The following is an 18,619-nucleotide window of genomic DNA, read 5'->3' as shown; positions in this document are numbered from 1 at the left end:
TCAGAGCATCGAGATTTGGAAACTTCCTTAATATCCATTGAGATGAAAGTTTGAGAAAACATTTCACAGCCATAGCAGGAGAGGACATGCAGCCATGGCAACACTGAAGACACTGGGACACGGGGATTTACAAATACATGAGCTCTGAGAGCCAATTGACAATTTCCTCTTATAGAAGAAAAACAGCAAAAACCAAACAGTGAAAGACAGGACAGGAAACTGGAAGGTCACCAGAATCCAATGGAGCCTTATTTCTAGATATGGGGGCCAACAGCTGATTTGCTTTCTTGATAACTTCTTACACAATGTATTCCATAGTCGGGGGGCGGGGGAAATCATTACTCTTATTCCGTATAAATATGGCTGATCATAAACAAACTCATTTCTGATCCATTCCACTGACAATGGTCTTGCTAATGATAATGTCATAACCGGAAAACCTCTGTCCACCCAAATTCAACATCACTGCTGAGAAATCACTGTATGATACTTAAAATGTTGTTTCCTGCCTGAATCACATGACTCAGCCCTGAAAGCCTGGATCTGCCAATGTGGCTGAAAGCTTCCCCTAATACCAGTGATTATGGAGCAGGGCCTGAGGCCATATCAGTCCTTTCCTTAAAATAAGAGGCTTACTGAAATGCTAAGATAACTTCCAATGGCGTCTGCAGTCTTGGAAATAAGGGCTGCGGTGTGTTGACAGTTGCGGCTGTCAGCCCTTGTTCCCTCTTTTTCCACTTAGAGACAACCTGAAGAGTTTCTCTAGTCTCTGGACACTTCCAGAGCCTTGTGCGCTGGGCAAAGCTCTTCAAATAAACCGCCAGTCATCTCAGGTCTGTTTTTATGTCTCACTGAGGCCCCTTGCAGCCTCACATTCCGAGGGAACCACTCCACTGACTATCCAGGAGGCACTCTCTGAAGGCTACTGGGCAAATTTAATTAGCACCATTTTCTCCTTCTCTGAAGAGGTGTTTACTGCTTTTCAGTGACCACCTCAGGGGGCTTACAGAGTGAGCATGGCTTATATTTTAAAAGTTCACCTCAGAACTTAATAAATGTAGTCAATTTCTCCTACTGCGTCCTATGGAAATGCTGAGGAGATCAGGCATGTTCCCGGTGGGATGGCTAAAGGTAGGCACGTGGACACTGTTGGGTAGAAGCCGGAGCTAGAGTGTATACAACTCATTACCCTGTCAACTCTACATGGCTGATGTCAAGTCAGACTCAGCGTCAGGTCTGGTCTGCAGCGATTTGGTTATGTAGCTGTCAGGGCAGGTCCACAGTGCACAGCTCCTTCCATCAGGGCACAGACAGGGTTCTGTCTACAGACAGGCTCCAAGTGGATAGGAAGAAGAGAATCCTAGGGCCCCAGAGCACAGAATTCTGTCTTTACACACAGGTATCCTATGACCATCTGTCTACAAATAAGACAGCATTTGTAAATAATCATGCCACAGGATCGAAGTGCTATTATCAACATCTCTACTCACCACCCCCCTTCAGAGATCTCAAAACACCACCCAGAGCAAAGCACCTTAAACTTAATAAGAGTTGTAGTAACATGTGGGGGACAATATATGCTTTAAAGAAACTGTAAGTAAACTGGTTATGCATATTTACTATAATAACACTTTTCCTACAGGTCAGTTAGAGTATTCCACTGATAATGTCTTAGATCAGTGGTTCCCAACCTTCCTAATTCTGTGACACTTTAATACAGTTCCTCCTGTGTGGTAAACAACCCCCTCCCAACTATAAAGTGATTTCACTGATACTCCATGACCATAATTTTGCCACTGTTACAAATCCTAACATAAATATCTGGTAGACAACCCCCAAAGAGGCCACAACACATAGGCTGAGCACCACTGTGCTAGAAATACCAATTGTATAACTAAGGCATAAATAGGAAAAAAATAACATTGAAATACTTACTTAAAATACCAAACTTTCCCCAGAACAGGAGTATAGCCAAAATTGGGAAAATAACAATGAGGATCTTTTCATTTGGAGAAAACCAAGAAGCTGTGGAGAAAGAAAACAAAAATCATAATTAGTGTTTTATTATACTTACTGCTAATGGTCTCAAATATATCTTTATTACTGTAGTAGAAGATATAAATAATTAGAGCTGAGGGGCATGGTACACACACACACATACACATGCACACACCCACCTCATGTATAACTTACTCAGCAACAGATTCTTTGACTGTATATAGCATGTGTACACCTGTGTGGAGTCTAGAGATTAACGTCTGGTGTCATTCTCAATAGCGTCTCACCTTGCTTTTTGAGTCAGGGTCTCTCCTAAACCTGGAGATCACTGCTTAGACTAGATTGTGGCCACTGAGCTCCAGGGCACAGGTGTTTCTGCATCTCCAGTGATGTGCCTCGACCTTTGGTGTGGGTGCTGGGGATCTGAACTCAGACCCTCAAACCTGTACCGCAAGCACTTTATCTACTGACCCAGCACACACACATACCCAACCCCGATCCATGGAACAACACATTTTATTTAGAAGTTCCACGGCTCTAGTTACTTCCATGTGCCTCGCCACACTCCTCTGTCCTATGTTGCGAGGAAGGGCAGACAGTACTCGAGACCAGGCTCTGGCCACCCTGCTAGGTGTGAACATCAACTCTGACTCAAAATCTGCGTGACTGTAGACAATGTCTGAACACCTCTGTTCTTTAGTGCCCTTGAATGACACAGACCCTCTTTGTTGAAGAGTTTCTACTACCACTGGGGAGTAATTATGTAAAGGGAGTAAGGTTGCTGCTTACCACATGCTCAGTAGCTGTGAACTGCAGTTATTGTGAAGTTTTATTGTTGAATACCCATGTGTGCAAAGTGCCTGACTGGCCATCAAGTGTTCCTATAAAGCCTGACTATGGGGACCAGGAACAGGAGCTCTCAGGACCACTAGGTCCTTCCGCTTACTGTGACTATGGCCAACACAGGTGTCCCTGGCCTTTCCCCAACTGGCTCTTGAAAAGAAGATGTAATTCACAAGCCATGGCCTTGGAGAGACTAGTTTTATGTAAACATAAGGGACTTCAGGCTATTAAGGAAGCTGTTTAAGTGTGTCACAGGTCACATGGTGAAAATCTACCCTACCCCTGCACCCTACGTTCACAGAGCTTAGATGCTAAGATTCCAATAAGACTTGATAGGAACTTTTAAAATGTTAGGTTTTTACTTCTACTGATAATCCCACTGGATGGAAATGCCATGGATGAGATCTGTTGCTCTCTAACAACAAAACCAAGTAAACACAGTGAAAGAAGTTCAAAGTTTGCCTGTACAGAGGTTTGTGCTAGCTGAAGGACTCTTTAGCTCTTGGCTCCTGTCCCAAGCAAACACTGGAATTCCTCTGAGATCAACCCCATACATCCCTTCTGCCATTGGTGTCAAAGTGGAAGTTCATGGGTTTTCACCGACAGTGACAGCCATGTGTTTCTCATATTAACCTTATATACTAAATACATGTGAAAGGCGTACACTAATCCCTATAATATAACACAATTGTCAATTCTAGCTTGAAAATAGTGCCTCGGAATCTAATGTTCTGCACAGTAGACATAACGTACTGGCTGCTGAAGACAACAGATATTCCAAATTAGCGAATGAACAGTGTGCTGGCTGGTTTCATGTCCCTTTGACACAAGCTAGAGTCATTTTGGAAGAGGCAACCTCAATTAAGAAAATGTTTCCACTATGCTGGCCTATAGGTGGGCTTGGGGAGCATTTTCTTGGTTGATGATGGATGTGGGTGGGCCCAGATAACTGTGGGCAATGCCACGCTGAGGCAGGTGGTTCTGAGTGCTATCAGAAAGCAGGCTGAGAAAGGCCAACCATAGCTTCTTCTCAATTCTTGCCCACAAGCTCCTGAACTGAACTCTTGCTCTGGCTTCCCTCAAGGATGACAATGAACCCCACATTGCTTTTGGTGATGGGGTTCTACCACAGCAACAGAAACCCTAACTAGGACAAATGGAATGTAAGTATTTGATGCTCACTGGCTGCAGATCTCTGAGAGAAATGTTCCCAGCTATCCTGATATCCTGAATCAAGACCTTAGTGCCCAACTGTGTAGCTGAGTATCACCTTATACAACTCTATACAGCATAAAATCCTAATAGCAAAGAAATCGGGCACCGCTCTTCTGCAAAGATTCGAGCAGAACCTTATGGCTTAATAAGTATGCTCAATCAATTCATTTTTTCCTAATCAAGACCTTCTATTATGCTACATTGAGTTGTATATGTTAGCTATTCATATCCGTATGATGTGTGGAATTATTACCTCGAGGAAAATGAAGCGCAGTGAATTAAGGATCTAAGTACCTTCTGTTTTCAAATTCTTAATTCACTCTGATTTTCCCACCACCCTAAACCTCCTCACTCAGGCGTCTTCATTCTAGCAGTGGCCATCCATGTTTTTTAATTTTCCTTGACTCGTGTTTCTCTCACATCCCACATCTGTTTAGACGGGAATCCTGCTAGCTCTTACATTAAACTATAGCCAGTATGTGATCTCATGTTTAACGCTAGCTGACCAAGCTGTCCCTTCACTGACCTTTCCCCCCTAACCACCGATCTCAGGACACAATAGCAGGAAGCCATTAGCAAAATTAAGAGACATTTTTTTCAGCAGCAGTCGTCTACTCATTTTCTGTATTCAAGGAAAGCCCACCACGAATGACAGTCCTCCTTTACACAACAGCAGATTAGCAGTTAACACTATAGGGGGTGCTGACCCTAAGAAGGAGCAAAAGTAGAGAACTGATGCCTGGGGGACATGGTTTGCAAAGGCCTCTAGGGAAAGGAGCTGATCGGAGTCTTGTGTGGGAAGGAGCCTGTGGAAAGTCAAGGCCTCAATGATGTAAAAAGGGAGGGGGGGCGGTTGGCTAACAAGCACCACCACACCCTGGGTTTAGTTTTACTTGTCACTTTTTAAGTTGAAAGAGAGAACTGACCCAAAGGAAGGTGGTAGGAATGAGGATCGGATGGCATCAGTAATGGCTAAGTGAACTGGACTGCACCACACACAAAAAGCTTGGGAGAACAGCTACAGCCCTCCCAGCAAGGAAGACAGCATACCACAGCAAATCCCACTGAAGGAAGACCTGACCTGTGACATCAGGCAGGTCCCCGGGAGGTAACGGTGTCTCTGCACACCAAGCAGTTAGGTAGCAAGCTGGAATGGTCCCCAAACAAGCTGCCTGGCACAAGAGAAATCAGGAATGAGTTTCTGTGACAGAGTCCGTGACTACTCAAGGCCTGGAAGATTCCATGAAGAAGTAATGAGAAATGGAAGAGGACAGTTCAAGGACTGAAAGAAAACGACGCACAGCAAGAAAATACTGTAGTCTAAGATTCTTATTAGGAACATTTGTTCACATTCTCCGCCCTCATTACCACACCAGGACGTCGTCTGCACATTCCCTGGTGTGAGTATGTGGGGAGGCTGGCAGGAGGATGTCTACCTTTGTTTAAAATGACCACTGCAGGTCTTCTGGAGTGCAGCTCCTGTCACTGACACCAATGTGTTATCTTCCTCTGATCTATTCTGCTGAGAAAATGCCGACTCACTGTACTGGACCTTTAAAAATCAGTTGAGCTGACTCAGGAATCAACTGAACTCGGTACGGCGGTACACTTCTATAATGCCAACACTCAGAAAGCTGAGGCAGGAGTATCATGAGTTCAAGGCCAGTCTGGACTATATAGCTAGACCCTGTGGGGAAAAAAATGCTAGGGGAAAATCCCCAATGTCTTATATAAACCCATTTAGATGTCCATTAAGCCTCTGATTTACAGAAGTGTTGTCAGGTGCCATTAACTCCTCCTCCCCAAGGGGAGTGAGAGATAAGGCACTTCTCTAAGATCTATTTCAGCTCTGACTTTCTATGGCATTAGAGAAATTAATTAAGCATAAAATGATCTAAGAAGAGTATGTCAGAACTGGGAAAGGTACACCAAGGACAGCCACTCTGACTCTCCCTGAGCGATGGCCCACAACTCTCCCTACATGCTCCCCAAGCTCCCACTCCTCATCAGGAAGATGACACCCTGGGAAACGAACTTCTTATTACTAAAAAGACAGAAGCGAGACTAAGGAGGGTGTGGTCTGTCGACAAGTGTTTAACCCTCACTTCCAATCTGACTGTTATCGGCATGCAGGATGCCACTTCTGCAAAACGGACCTGCCTAAAGAGGCGAAGGGACCATCCCTCTTCTTCAAGTACACTGCAACACATCATCACCTATAGTTTAAATAAAGTTCTCTCTTCTGGCCTGACAGTGCCTTCCACAAAAGCCATAGACTATCAAAAACACCAACAACAGACATGAGGAGGCCCGCCTCTCCCTCCATTTTGAGTTGTTGGTAAGGTAATCCAAAGGACTCCAAAAACATCATAGGCTACCGCTGTTGCACACAGTTACCTCCCCGAGGTGGATGGCAAGATGTCACTGTTGAAGACACCATGAATTTCAGACACAGGACTTAGAGGATCTGAGCTGGATCTGGCCTGAATGTTTCCTCCCTGAGGACTAACATCTATGGAATCAAAAGCTGCCATGCACGCTTCCAAAGGAGGGAGGCAGCCAACAGCTGATGTCTATGAACCAACACAACCAACTTGGCACAGTCATCTTAGGGGTGAAATAGAGGCATGTGTGTCTGGGTAGTAACCAAAAGTTCTTTGATTGTACCTACGGCCTGCCCAACAAGAGGAAAATTCTGACTGGCACTGTAAACTTAGCCAACTACACAGGGCTAGTGACATCATGGACCTCAGAGGTAAACCCACAACAGCCAGGTTACTAAGTTGGTATAATTCCTGAGAACATTCTAAATATTTATCCTTATGCCCAAAAGTAAGAGTGTTTCTCACACCTCATCAAAGAAAGTGCTCTTTGCAACACAGACCATTACAGAAAATCACAGCTGATCAAAATGCAGAAAACAAGAAAGTTGCGATGCCCAGCCCCAACAGATATAACTATGACACAATTCCTGCATGCAAGCCTTGGGGATCATTGCTGAACAGGCGGTGGGATGGGTGAAAGGACTGTTAAGTGCTAGAGCAACAGGAAGATTTCTGTGAGAATATGTCTCCTAGAATCTGTAGAGCGTGCACCCATGAAGGCTCATCAACATGGCTACCTAAACAATGAGAGCACCCATGGACACGCCAAACTCAAAGTGGGAAAGCTCATGGAGCCTCAACAGCAGACAAAGAACTACTGGTAACTTGGGAATGTTCAGAGTGGGAGAAATAGCTGTTTTCCACAGGGAAGAGTCCCTAAGTTGGTTATCCAACACCAAGTAGTCAACCCTGAGATCATATACCTACAAGTAACATTACATGAACTGAGCAGTTTCTATAAATATAAATATAAGTGTGTGTGTATGTTTGTGTCTCTGTCTCTCTCTGTTTCTCTGTGTCTGTCTGTCTGTCTGTCTGTCTGTCTCTCTCTCTCTCTCTCTCTCTCTCTCTCTCTCTCTCGTTCTGTGTGTGTGTGTGTATGTGTGCACATGCACACAATAGCAATTAAATAAAAAAAGGCCTAGAATCTGAGAAATTGGGAGATGTGTACATGGTAGGGCCAGAAGGAAGTAAAGGGAAAGGGAAAGGATATAATTTCAAGAAATAAAAATATTATAAAATATACATATGCAGACCCCCAAAACATAGCAAAATGACCTTTGGCCAAAGATCACAATAAATTTATAATATTAAAATTCAAGGTAAGCCATGACCTAATGTTTCAGGATTATGACAGCATTTCTGGAATGTCAATATGACTAGTCTGCATTTGCCAGTCATTTGACCAAACTCAGAATCCTAAGGTGATCTCCCAAATCCCTGACATAATTGTCTATGCAATTCTCTCTTTCTCTCCATGTAAGAATGAATAGGTTAGATTTCCTATAACTATTACAACCAGAAAAGGAAGTTTGCTAATGCAATTAAGATGGCAATCAGTTGCCATTAACAATGGGAGGTTATCCTTGAAGGACAGAAATTGGCCCAATCAAATGATTCTTAAAGGCTCCTGTATTCTTCCTGGAAAAGACATTTTATACATTGGAAGGGTTCAATGAGATAAAGAGCCCCTTTCCCTTGCTTTGCACATGAGCAGGACCACATGGCAAAGAATAGGATGAACCTACAGGAGTGGAGAGAAGACCCCGGCAGACATCCAGCTAAGGAGGAACCTTATTCTTGCTGTGTCAAGAGACTGAATTCTGCAGCAATTATGTGAACTTTTAACAGTATCACAAAATCCCAATGAAAACAGACTATGGTCAATATCTGAACTTTTGTCATAGAACTGAGCATAGAGCACAGACACATCATGATCAGAACTATAAAACCATTAATTAATAAGCATGTATTGCTTGAGGCCGCAGTGCCTGTAGCACTTTGCCATCCAGCACTACAAAACTAACAAAAGAACTCTATGGTACCTTCATGTCATCCTTATGAACGTGGTCTACAGCATGCTGATGACAACAGAAATGACAACAGTGTTGAGCTGATCGTTTGGCACAAAATCTGAACAGCTTTAGGTCTTTACAGTAATTATTCTAAGCTTTCTGCAGTACTCATAATGGAAGTACTAATAACTAACTTTTAAGTTTTACTATTTACATATTTATAAAATGTTTTCATAGTAATTATATCTCATGAAATTTTCCAGCCAGGGAATTTGCGCTGAAGTCCTGGGTGTGGAGTGGCCTAGAACACATTACTTGAGTGCCATTTGCTTTCTGCACCGAGAAGAGGCAACACCTACGTCTATGTCGCAGAGTTCTCAGAAAAGCACGGCATATGATATAAATAATGCATCTGGATGTACTCAGATAAATGGGAGGTCATCCCACTCCTGCCATCTGCACTGTAATCACTACCCAGAACACAGAAGCAGCATCCTTCTCACCACTGAATCCACACTGCCAGCCTCAGCACCTGACCAGCCTCAGTACCCAAGCAATCTTTACTCAGGAGATACCTTCTCTCTAACCCAGACAATGCTGTGAAGGAGAGGGTAGCCTCAGTTTGCCGATTGAAAAACAACAACAATTTGAGGACAAAAGCCTATGAGAGTGTGTGACTACTGAATGCTCAGCCATAAATGGGACACTGTACCACCGCCATCTGCAAAGCTCAGAAGAGAGAATAAAAATAGTGGAAGAGCCTGAGGACAGGGCCTGGCATTGTGGAATGCTGTCTTGTAAGCATGACGTGGCCATTGTTCCGCTGAGCTCACAGCAGCTATGATTACATACACATACAAGATCTGTACAAGATTGGAGCTGTCAGTGTCCTGTCGTGAAGCGGGGAGGGACTCCAAAGCTCTCACCCTTCTCTGGGAATCTACAGCCAGACTATCAGCTACTGGGGCTGAAGGAGAGACATTTTTTTTTTAAGTGGTATTATGACACATCCTTGCGTGGCCTCAGGAACTTGACCTGGCCTGGGTGACAAGAGAGAGAAGAAAAGACAAGCACAGTCAGACAGACAAGCAGACAGACGGACAGTCAGAAAAGCTGGAATTGGGCAGAATGGGCTCTCTGATGGAGACATCTCAGCACTCTGGAAGCTCAGCATGCTCGCTTTATTCAGTTGAATAAGGAGGCAAGGATATTACCTACAACTAAACAGGGATGTGGAGCAAGGATGAGGTATGTTTAACTAATCTGCGTAGGAACACATTCTACTAGGGGAGCATTTTTCAGGCTATAAAACACCGGGGGGAGGGGGAAAGCCATGGCGAGCATTTTCTGCACACACTATCAGCATCTGCACATGGACCAGACAAAAAGGCTCTGCCATAACTCTAAGCCTCACCCCTACCCCCAGGGATCATGGTAGGCTTTGCCATTTTCCTATGGGTTTGAGGCTATGGACCTTGAATGGCCATAGCTGTGTCAACAGCATATATTCATTCAGGATTTCATCACTCAGTTGCCCACCACTCCTCACAGTGCAGCCGCTGGCAGGTCACCCCTGCTCCTGTAAATAACCCCTCACTAATGTTTCTATAAGCAATCCTAATAAAAGTCGCTCGATCACACACACATACTTAAAAAAAAAATAGCAAGAAAGTAGATGGGGGACCATTTGGGAAGAAGAATGGAGATCAGTGGGGGTGGGAAGGGAGAGATGGGGGTAAATATGAGCAAAATGCATTATATGCATTATAAAAACATCATGATGAAAACCATTATTATAGTTAATAAATACTAGTAAAAACCATTTTTAAAGGCCCCGAAGACAAGGTAACTTGAGCCTCCTAAGTTTTCCTATGCTAGGAAATAATGAAGTATAAAACAAAATGAAAACAAAACGCCCTCTGTAAACTCACGTCCTGGAGCACTGGCCTAGAAACACATGAATGTCATACAGTGTTTGCACACTGTCAGCCCCGCGCTCCAATGCAACAAATGGTCACCATTACCTGTGTTCTACTGAGTGGAATTCAATTACATCCTAGACAATTTCTCTTTCTTGTTTATGCTTACATTTGCAAAAAAGCACAACAACAGTAAAAATGATTTCTAATACTAAATCCACAAGTCCACAAAATAAGCATCATTATAGTAACAAATACATATTCTTCCCCAAAATAATGTTGTATGCCAAGGTTTACTTTTTTGAACCTTTTTCCCATTCAAAAACAGCTCTAAGAACAGAGAGACAACATACCTGACAGGAGAATCTATTTTCAACAACATATTGGGCAGTGATCATCACCTAAAACCTTAAAAGAATCTCCAAAAATTTAACACCAGAATGTTCCCCAATTTATCTGGTCAATGAATCAGCTAGAGAACTGAACAGAGTTCTCAGAATGAGAAATCATCCAGTGAACAAAGCCTCCCAAATCAACCACTTAACAAATGAGCTTCAGACCTGAACAGTTTTCAGAGGGAGAAGTCAAAGGAATCAAAGAACATTTGAAGAAATGTTAAACATCCTTAGCTTTGAGACCCCATCTCATCCTAGTTAGGATGGCTATCCTTAAGAAACAAACAGTAAGTAGTGGTAAGGATGCAGGCCTTTGTACATGGCCATGGGACTATGACACTGGAAGTCAGTGAAGATGGCCCTCAAAAAACTAAAAGTAGAACTACTGTAAGCACTGTACATAACAGTCCTGCATAAACCTGAAGAATTCGTATATTGTTGCACTACTCACAATAACAGAGGCAAAGAACTAGCCTATATGCCCATCAATGGGCAGAGAAAAAAGAAGTGGTACACATACAAATGGAGTCTTATTTAGCTGTAAGGAAGAATAAAATTGTGGCATCCATGGGAAATTAGAACTAGGTATCATTATAAGTAAATTAAGCCGTACTCACTCATCACTCGTGTTACATAGATTCAAACACATTTATAGTTAATTAAATATGTACATGTAAAACATAAAAATAGAGGACTATGAGAAGGGAGAAATAGACCTAAAGGAAAGGAAAATGAGCGGATGAGAGACTATGTGTGACATGAAAGCAGAAGTAGAAACAAGTTATGGGGAAGAAAGAGACCAGGAAGAGGTTAAGGTCAGTGGAGGGCAGTAAGGGGGGGGGGGTGACAAATAAAAAAAAGTATAATGGTACAAATTTATGAAAATGCTACAGTAAAAAATGTAATGTTCTGTATGTTAATTATAAAAGTTGCTAGGACCTGGTATTCTGTGCCAACAGCTCCAATGTTCACTGCACAGCTGAGGTTTTGACTCCACCATCCCCACAGTTCACCACAGGACTGGACCTCTGGCTCCAGTGTTTACCAGGGGACCAAGCCTTTGGCTCCAGTAGTGTGCAACTGGGATTCTGACTCCAGACCCCAACCATTTACAGAGTTCAGAGTTAGGTAAGCAAGTTTAACACACATGGTTGCCCTGATGGTCAGTGTGTGGTCCTATTAGTGACCCTGGTCTCATCTAGACAAACTCAGACTATATCAACAGCGTCATCTGAGAATCAGCATCAAACCTGACCCGTCTCTATGGGTGATCTCTAAGCAGCCCTCCACAAAACAAGCAAACAAACATCCAAGTAGAACTGGAGGGAAGAGAATTAAAACTGCAAAACTAATCCATTCTAGCAATGAGCAAAACATTAAAAGAAACAGGAAGAACATTATACAACTACCCAACTCAACCCATCCCAACTTACCAATGACTCCAAACTGATTACACAATAGGTCACAGATCAAATCTTAACAAAAAAAGCTGAGATAATTTCTTGTCTTTTATCAGAATACCAGGAAATAAAAGCAGCAATCAACAGGAAGAGAAACTAAAAAAATAGTGAGAGACAAGACAATGCATTTTGAAACCAGAGAGAAAATTCAGAAATTCCTTGAGTCAAATGAAAATCAGAATGCAACCTACCAGGTCCTCTGAGATGCAGCAAAGGCAGTCGTAAGATGACCTTATACACAGAGATAAGCACTTAAATAAACAAGCTGGAAACATCTCAAATAAACATCAGGATGATGCATAGCAAGGCTCTAGCAAAGCAAGAGGACAGCCCCAGATCCAAAGATGGCAGGAAACAATAAAGATTGTGGCAGAAAGTAATGATGTGGGGACCGAAAAAGCAATACTCAAAATGAATCAAAGACTTGGTTCTTTGAAAAAGTTAACGAGACTGACAAACCGCTAGCTAGCCTGACGAACACAAAGAGGGAGATGGCCCAGTCTGATCAAATTAGATAGGAGAAAGACGTTAGAACTGACTCCAGTGAAATCCAGAACACCATGAAAGAACGCTTTGAGAACATATACACCACAGAGCTAGAAAAGTCTACAAAGAAATAGACGACTTTCTGAAATGCCTATCACCCATCAAAATTAAAGACAGAACGCATGAGTGACTTAAACAAAGCCATGGCAAGCAAGGAGGCTGAAGCTGTCTTCAAGTCTCTGCACAAAGAACAAGGCAGGATAACATGGAGTTACTGCAGAATTCTACCAACATTTCAAGGAAGATCTATTTCCAACAGTCCTCAATTTGTTCCACAGAATAGAAATGGAAGGCACGCCACCAAATTCATCCTACAAAGCTACTATTATGCTGGTATCAAAGGCATATAAAAAGATAAAACTACACAGCAATGTCCCTGAGGAACATAGGTACAAAACTTTTCAAATTTCTTAAATTCAAGAACACATTAAAAAGAGCCTACATCATGAGCAAGTGGGCTTTATCTATTGGATGCAAACTTGGTTCAACATACAGATTTCAGTATGTATACATCATATAAGCAAGCTTAAGGGCAGCAATTAGGTAATCATCTCAATAGATGCAGACAAGACATGCCTTCAGCATGCCTTCATGATAAAAGTCCTGGAGACATTAATATTAATATGTAATATCTTGTTGCCATATTGCCTATATATATTCATATGTATACGGCAAAAAGTAAAGGCAAATACACTAGAGTAAATAGGGATCAATGAGAGCATTTTCTCCAAAATCAGGAATAAGATGATGATCCTCCACTATTCTTATTCAGTGTGGTACTTGAAGTTTTAGCAACAAAACAGGAGAAAGACATGAAAGGAATAAAAACAGAAAAGAAAGAGTTCAAACTATCCATATTTGCAGATGGCATAGATATACATCTGAAAGATCCTAGAGAATCTAACGTAAAATGCTTAAATTTAATAAACACTTTCATCAAAGTTGTAAGATACAGAATAAATATATAAATTTAGTAGCCTTCATAAATACTAAAATGAAGTCATGGAGAGAGACGTTAGGAAAACTATGTCACTTTGTCATTCACAATACAGTTAGGAATAAAACTAAGCAAAGGAGTGAAAAACATCAACAAAAGCTTCAAAACACTGACAAAGGACATCAAAGAAAATACTAGATCATGGAAAGATAATCCCATACTCTTGTTATGATGAAATTAATGTCATGAAACTGTCTATATTATCAAAAGTAATTAACAGATTCAATGCAGTTCACATCAGAATCCCAATACTATTACTTAAAGGAATAGAAACAGAAAACAAACAAGCAAACAAAAATAACCCAAGAGTCCACATGGAACTACAGGAGATCACAAATAGCCAAAGCTACCCTAAGGAGGAAAGCTTAGCTGGAGATATTGTAGTTACACTTCAAATAGTACAGAGCCACAGTGATAAATAAATACAGAAAACAAGTTAGACAGAGAGATCAATGGAACAGAGCAAAGAAGCCAACAAAAGTTTAAAAAATAGGCAGTTGAAAAAAAGACAGCACATTCAAGAGAATGGTGATGTCCAAACTGGACTAAACTGGATATCTTCAGATCCATTCTGTTCACCCTGTACCAAAAACTCAGCTAGAAGTGGATCAAGCACCTTAACTTAAAACCCAAGTCACTGAAATTTCTAGAGGAAAATATAGGGAGTATATCTCAAGATACATGTTTAGGTAAGAACTTTCTGCGTGGATTTCTACCAGTGCAAGAAGCAGCTCCAAGAATCAACAGACGGAATAACATAAAACTAGTTTCTGCACAGAAAAAGAAAGTATCAGCCAAGGCAAAAGACAGTATACAGAATGAGAGAAGACCTTTAACAGCTATACTACAAATTGGAGGCTGATATCAGAATTTACAAAGAGTGAAATCTAAAGGAAAAAAAAAACTTGTCAATCAATAAACAGGCACAGAGTACCTGAAAGAGGCAAAAGGACTGGGCGAGAGGTTACATTAAAAGGAGCGGATCAGAACTAATGGGCGTAGTGAGATGAAGGGGCAGAGAATCTACTAAAATAGGCCTTGAAAATACCACAATCATATTTAGCACCTTGTATGCTAAATTAAAAACTAAAAAAAAGCCACAATTTTTTAAAAGAGAAAATGCTGCAGCACAGTGGCTCCAGATCCCAACAAGGTGCAGAGAAATTAGGTCATTCGTGTTGCTGACAATAACGTAAGAGAGAACAGCCACTCTGGGAACCTGTTAGTGGTTTCCTTAAAAAGTACGCATACACTTAATGGATAACTGGAGACTCAAAAACGATCAAAATGTCTCATAGAGGTGAGTGATCAAACAAGCTGTGAGACAGCGATGGCATACACCTTAGTGGAAAACCCACTGAGTTTGTATGTGTTATGAACATGTGTTACACTGTCAAACAAGCAAGAATAAACACGGTCAAATACAAGAAATCCACTGTGTCGAGGGCATCATGCCCAGTGGGCATAGCTTAGAAGATCATCTGTTATTCACTGATTATAATTCATGTTATGTTCCTTATAATCCAATAACTCACCGATGGATTATTATTGAATTGACCAAGTCACAGATAAGGATGACGCCTTAGTGCCTGCCAGTCAGGAATGACTGTGGGTGTGACTGAAGGGTTAGCACAGAGAACTGCGAACTACTTGGTTGTGATATCATGGCACAGCTACGTAAGACGCAACCACTCAGGGAGGCTGAATTAAGGGTTCACAGAACTTCTCTGTCTCTGTTGCTTCTCATGCAGCACTAGTTAGTTAAATAAAATATCTAAAAATGGGTTAAAAAAAAAAAAAAAAAAGGGCAGAAACGTCGAGCCTCTGGTAGAAGTTTTCCACTGTATACAACAAAATTTTCTCATCTTAAGTAAGGCACAAAACAAAGTCTGTCTCTTAGTTGTGTGTGGGGTATTTTGAAAACAAGGACAAAACAGCTACACACAAAATAAATAACTCTGTCTTCATCTCAGACACCCCCTATTCATCTCCACTCCACTTCTGGTTTTTTCGGTTGCAAGCTTATGTTTTTGTTTTGTTATTTTTAAGTTTTATTCTCAGTGACCCACATCGCTGTTCCTAATGGCTGTAGCCCTTTCCCTCACATGAACCTACCCACTCTCCCAGAAGACCTCCAACTAGATATGGAATGACCTCTTCCTGTGCACACTGCTGCTGACTGTCCTGAATGGCAGACATTGAGGAAGGAAGGAAGGGAGGAAGGAAGGAAGGAAGGGAGGAGGGAAGGAAAGGGAGGGAGGGAGGGACTTAGAAAATCTCTTTAACCCAAATTAACATCAATCATAAATTTACAGTATATGTGGGACTCTGCAGAAAGGCCTTCCAAATTCTTCGTGCCTCCTGAGCAATTCCTTAGGCCCTCAGCAGCAGCAAGCAGATACCACATACAATAAACACCCCATGAAAACAAGATTTTCATCCTAGAGGTAGGCATCTTGGACTCAGTATCTCCCACTCAGATCTTCCACTGTGACATGGTCCTGAATCGGGCATGTAACTCAGACTGCCTGGTCTCTAATCCTATGTCAGAATGTTGAGTCAAGGCGCCCTCCCCCTCTCAATCTGCTAATCAACATTTTGTAATTTTAAAAAACGAGAACAGATGGAAAGTAGCTGACCTAATTCAGCCCACCCAGAGCTGGTTCTCAAAGTGTCACCAACCCTGAGAAAGGTAATACACCTGGTGGCTTAAATAGAGCTTAAGATGCCCTCTTTAAAACTGTTTAAAAATAAAAGAAAGAAAGAAAGAAAGAAAATCAGCCAGCACAGCAAAAAATAGAAAAAAAGAAAAAAAGAAAAAAATGAAAGGAGAAGAAGAAGAAGAAGAAGAAGAAGAAGAAGAAGAAGAAGAAGAAGAAGAAGAAGAAGAAGAAGAAGAAGAAGAAGAAGACTGTTTACTTTAGATAACAGCATTGGAGTACACAACTCACAAACCCACTCATGAAAGTCTGGGCACTAGCACCAAGACTGAATTCAATTTGGTTAAGTTGAACCTCTCCTTCCCCAGTATGCTGGCAAGGGTAGCTAGTCACAGAAGCCCCAGGAATCAGCATAGTTACCTAATTTGCAATCTCCATTCTCCTTCTCATCCTCTGGGTGGTAAGAACAGTTTGATCCTTGGTCAAAGTTGAAGAGTACAAACAGATGAAATAACCATGAGGAACTTTACAAATTAATAGAATAATTAAAAAGTACATTTTGTTTGCAAAAGTTTGGTTTAGTTTGGTGAGGTGAGGTCTTGCCCTGGAGCCCTGGGTAGTCTGGAACTCGCTGTGTAGTGCAGGCTTGCCTCAAATTTGCAGCGATCCTCCTGCCTCAGCATCTACAGTGCTGAGATCAGTCCCGGGCCATCACTCAGGTATAGTACACTTGATGACAGCAAACGGGAACCCCTACTACCTCAAAAGAAGTGTCCTGAGACCAAGAGGGGAGCCACAGAACATGCACAAGCAAGTGAAGGCAAAGCAAGTGGATTTTACTGGGAAGTGTGTGGGCTAGAACTCCTGGAAGGCACCAAACACTCGGCTTTTACTAATGGTCATCTCTTTACTAATGGTCATCTCTTTGGTTCAAAGGAGTTCCTGTTTCACTTTTCTCCTTTCCTCCCTCCACTTGCTGTTGCTTTCGAAATGGGGTTTCCTCTTACTCGGGCTAGCCTCAGACTTGCTACATAGCCAAGGCTGGGCCTTGCTCCTGAGTGACTGGGCTGTAGATGTGAGCCAAGTCATCTGGCTACTTAGTGTGCTCTTTTTCTAACAGGGTCAGTTCATCAGGACACAGGAGGCCTTTACACAAGCCTTGGGTTTTACTTTGACTTGCAGGTCTGTTGTCTCCTGCTCTAACAGAGTACTCAGGGCAGGCGATTTATGAGCAGCTTAGCTGGGTTCCTGGTCCTGGGGCTAAGTCCCACCGCATGCTGCTGGCATCTGCCTAGCTTCTGGTTAAGGGTGTTTGTGCTAAAGGGCTGGATGAAGCCGTGTGCAAGAGACTTGCTCTCTCTCCAAATGACTAACCCACCTGGCCTGAGGAATGCCTTAGTCCCTCCCAGTGGCTTCTTCAAGGTCTCGCCTCACAGTACCACCACAGTGGCAACCATATTTCAACACAAGTTTCAGAACAGGCAAACTGCACCACTTACCCATCCGGTATTTCAGCTCTATAACTGTTTTGCCTTGTCTGGACAATTCTGTGACTTCACACGTATAGTTTCCCACGACAGCATCATGCTTATCCATTTTCAAAGAGGCATCGCCTTTCAGTAAGTCCGAGACTGAGATTTTGGCGCTGGTAAAGTTAGCTACTGCCATGGAAGTGTTGCTGCCTCCATCGTAGAAGAAAACATATGTTTTGTTCAACTGCCATTTCACATACATATCTCCGGTACTTTGTGCCCCCACATTAAGGACCTTGCAAGGGATGACGACAGTTTCATTGCATGAAGTGTACTCTACAGACTTGACTTTACTAAGCAGTAGTTGAGCTGAACCTGGAATACAGACATAAAAATATTTCATTATGATCTATATATGCAACGTATTATCTTAGGTGTTTTACAAACCCTTAAGATACAGAAAAACACTTCAATTGTTCATTTAAGCATGCCGTACAGGAACGAAGTGAAAAACAGCAGCAAATTATTTGCACACCAGCTAATAACTTTTCTCTATACAGTCTTACTAATACAAGGTATACATTACCATGCATTTTGACAATAAATTTACCAATTGGTTGGAACATGCAAGGGATAGTATCTAGCTTTGGAGGCTCTGATGTAATCGTGTCTGCTTACTGATATATGTAGGAAAATACTGTCCTTACTATGAGAA

General features: G+C 42.1%; 1 protein-coding gene across 7 annotated transcripts in view; it reads right to left on the bottom strand.

Annotated features, from left to right (window-relative positions):
- Positions 1 to 18,619, bottom strand: part of Cd47 (CD47 molecule) — a 57,153-nt gene that overhangs the window by 25,972 nt on the left and 12,562 nt on the right. For 6 of the 7 annotated variants that reach the window (XM_051150029.1, XM_051150030.1, XM_051150031.1 and 3 more), the window contains exons 2-4: positions 17,932 to 18,279; positions 16,853 to 16,909; positions 1,936 to 2,025 (exon numbers count right to left, since the gene is read on the bottom strand). In XM_051150029.1, the coding sequence (XP_051005986.1) occupies positions 1,936 to 2,025; positions 16,853 to 16,909; positions 17,932 to 18,279 (495 nt within the window). The remainder of the gene's footprint in view (positions 1 to 1,935; positions 2,026 to 16,852; positions 16,910 to 17,931; positions 18,280 to 18,619) is intronic. The other variant, XM_051150034.1, reaches the window with a different exon arrangement.

This window comes from Acomys russatus, chromosome 8 (genome assembly GCF_903995435.1).
Source record: "Acomys russatus chromosome 8, mAcoRus1.1, whole genome shotgun sequence".
Lineage (NCBI taxonomy): Eukaryota > Metazoa > Chordata > Mammalia > Rodentia > Muridae > Acomys > Acomys russatus.
Note: the sequence above shows the minus strand (reverse complement) of the source record. Positions and strands in the feature narration are given on the sequence as shown.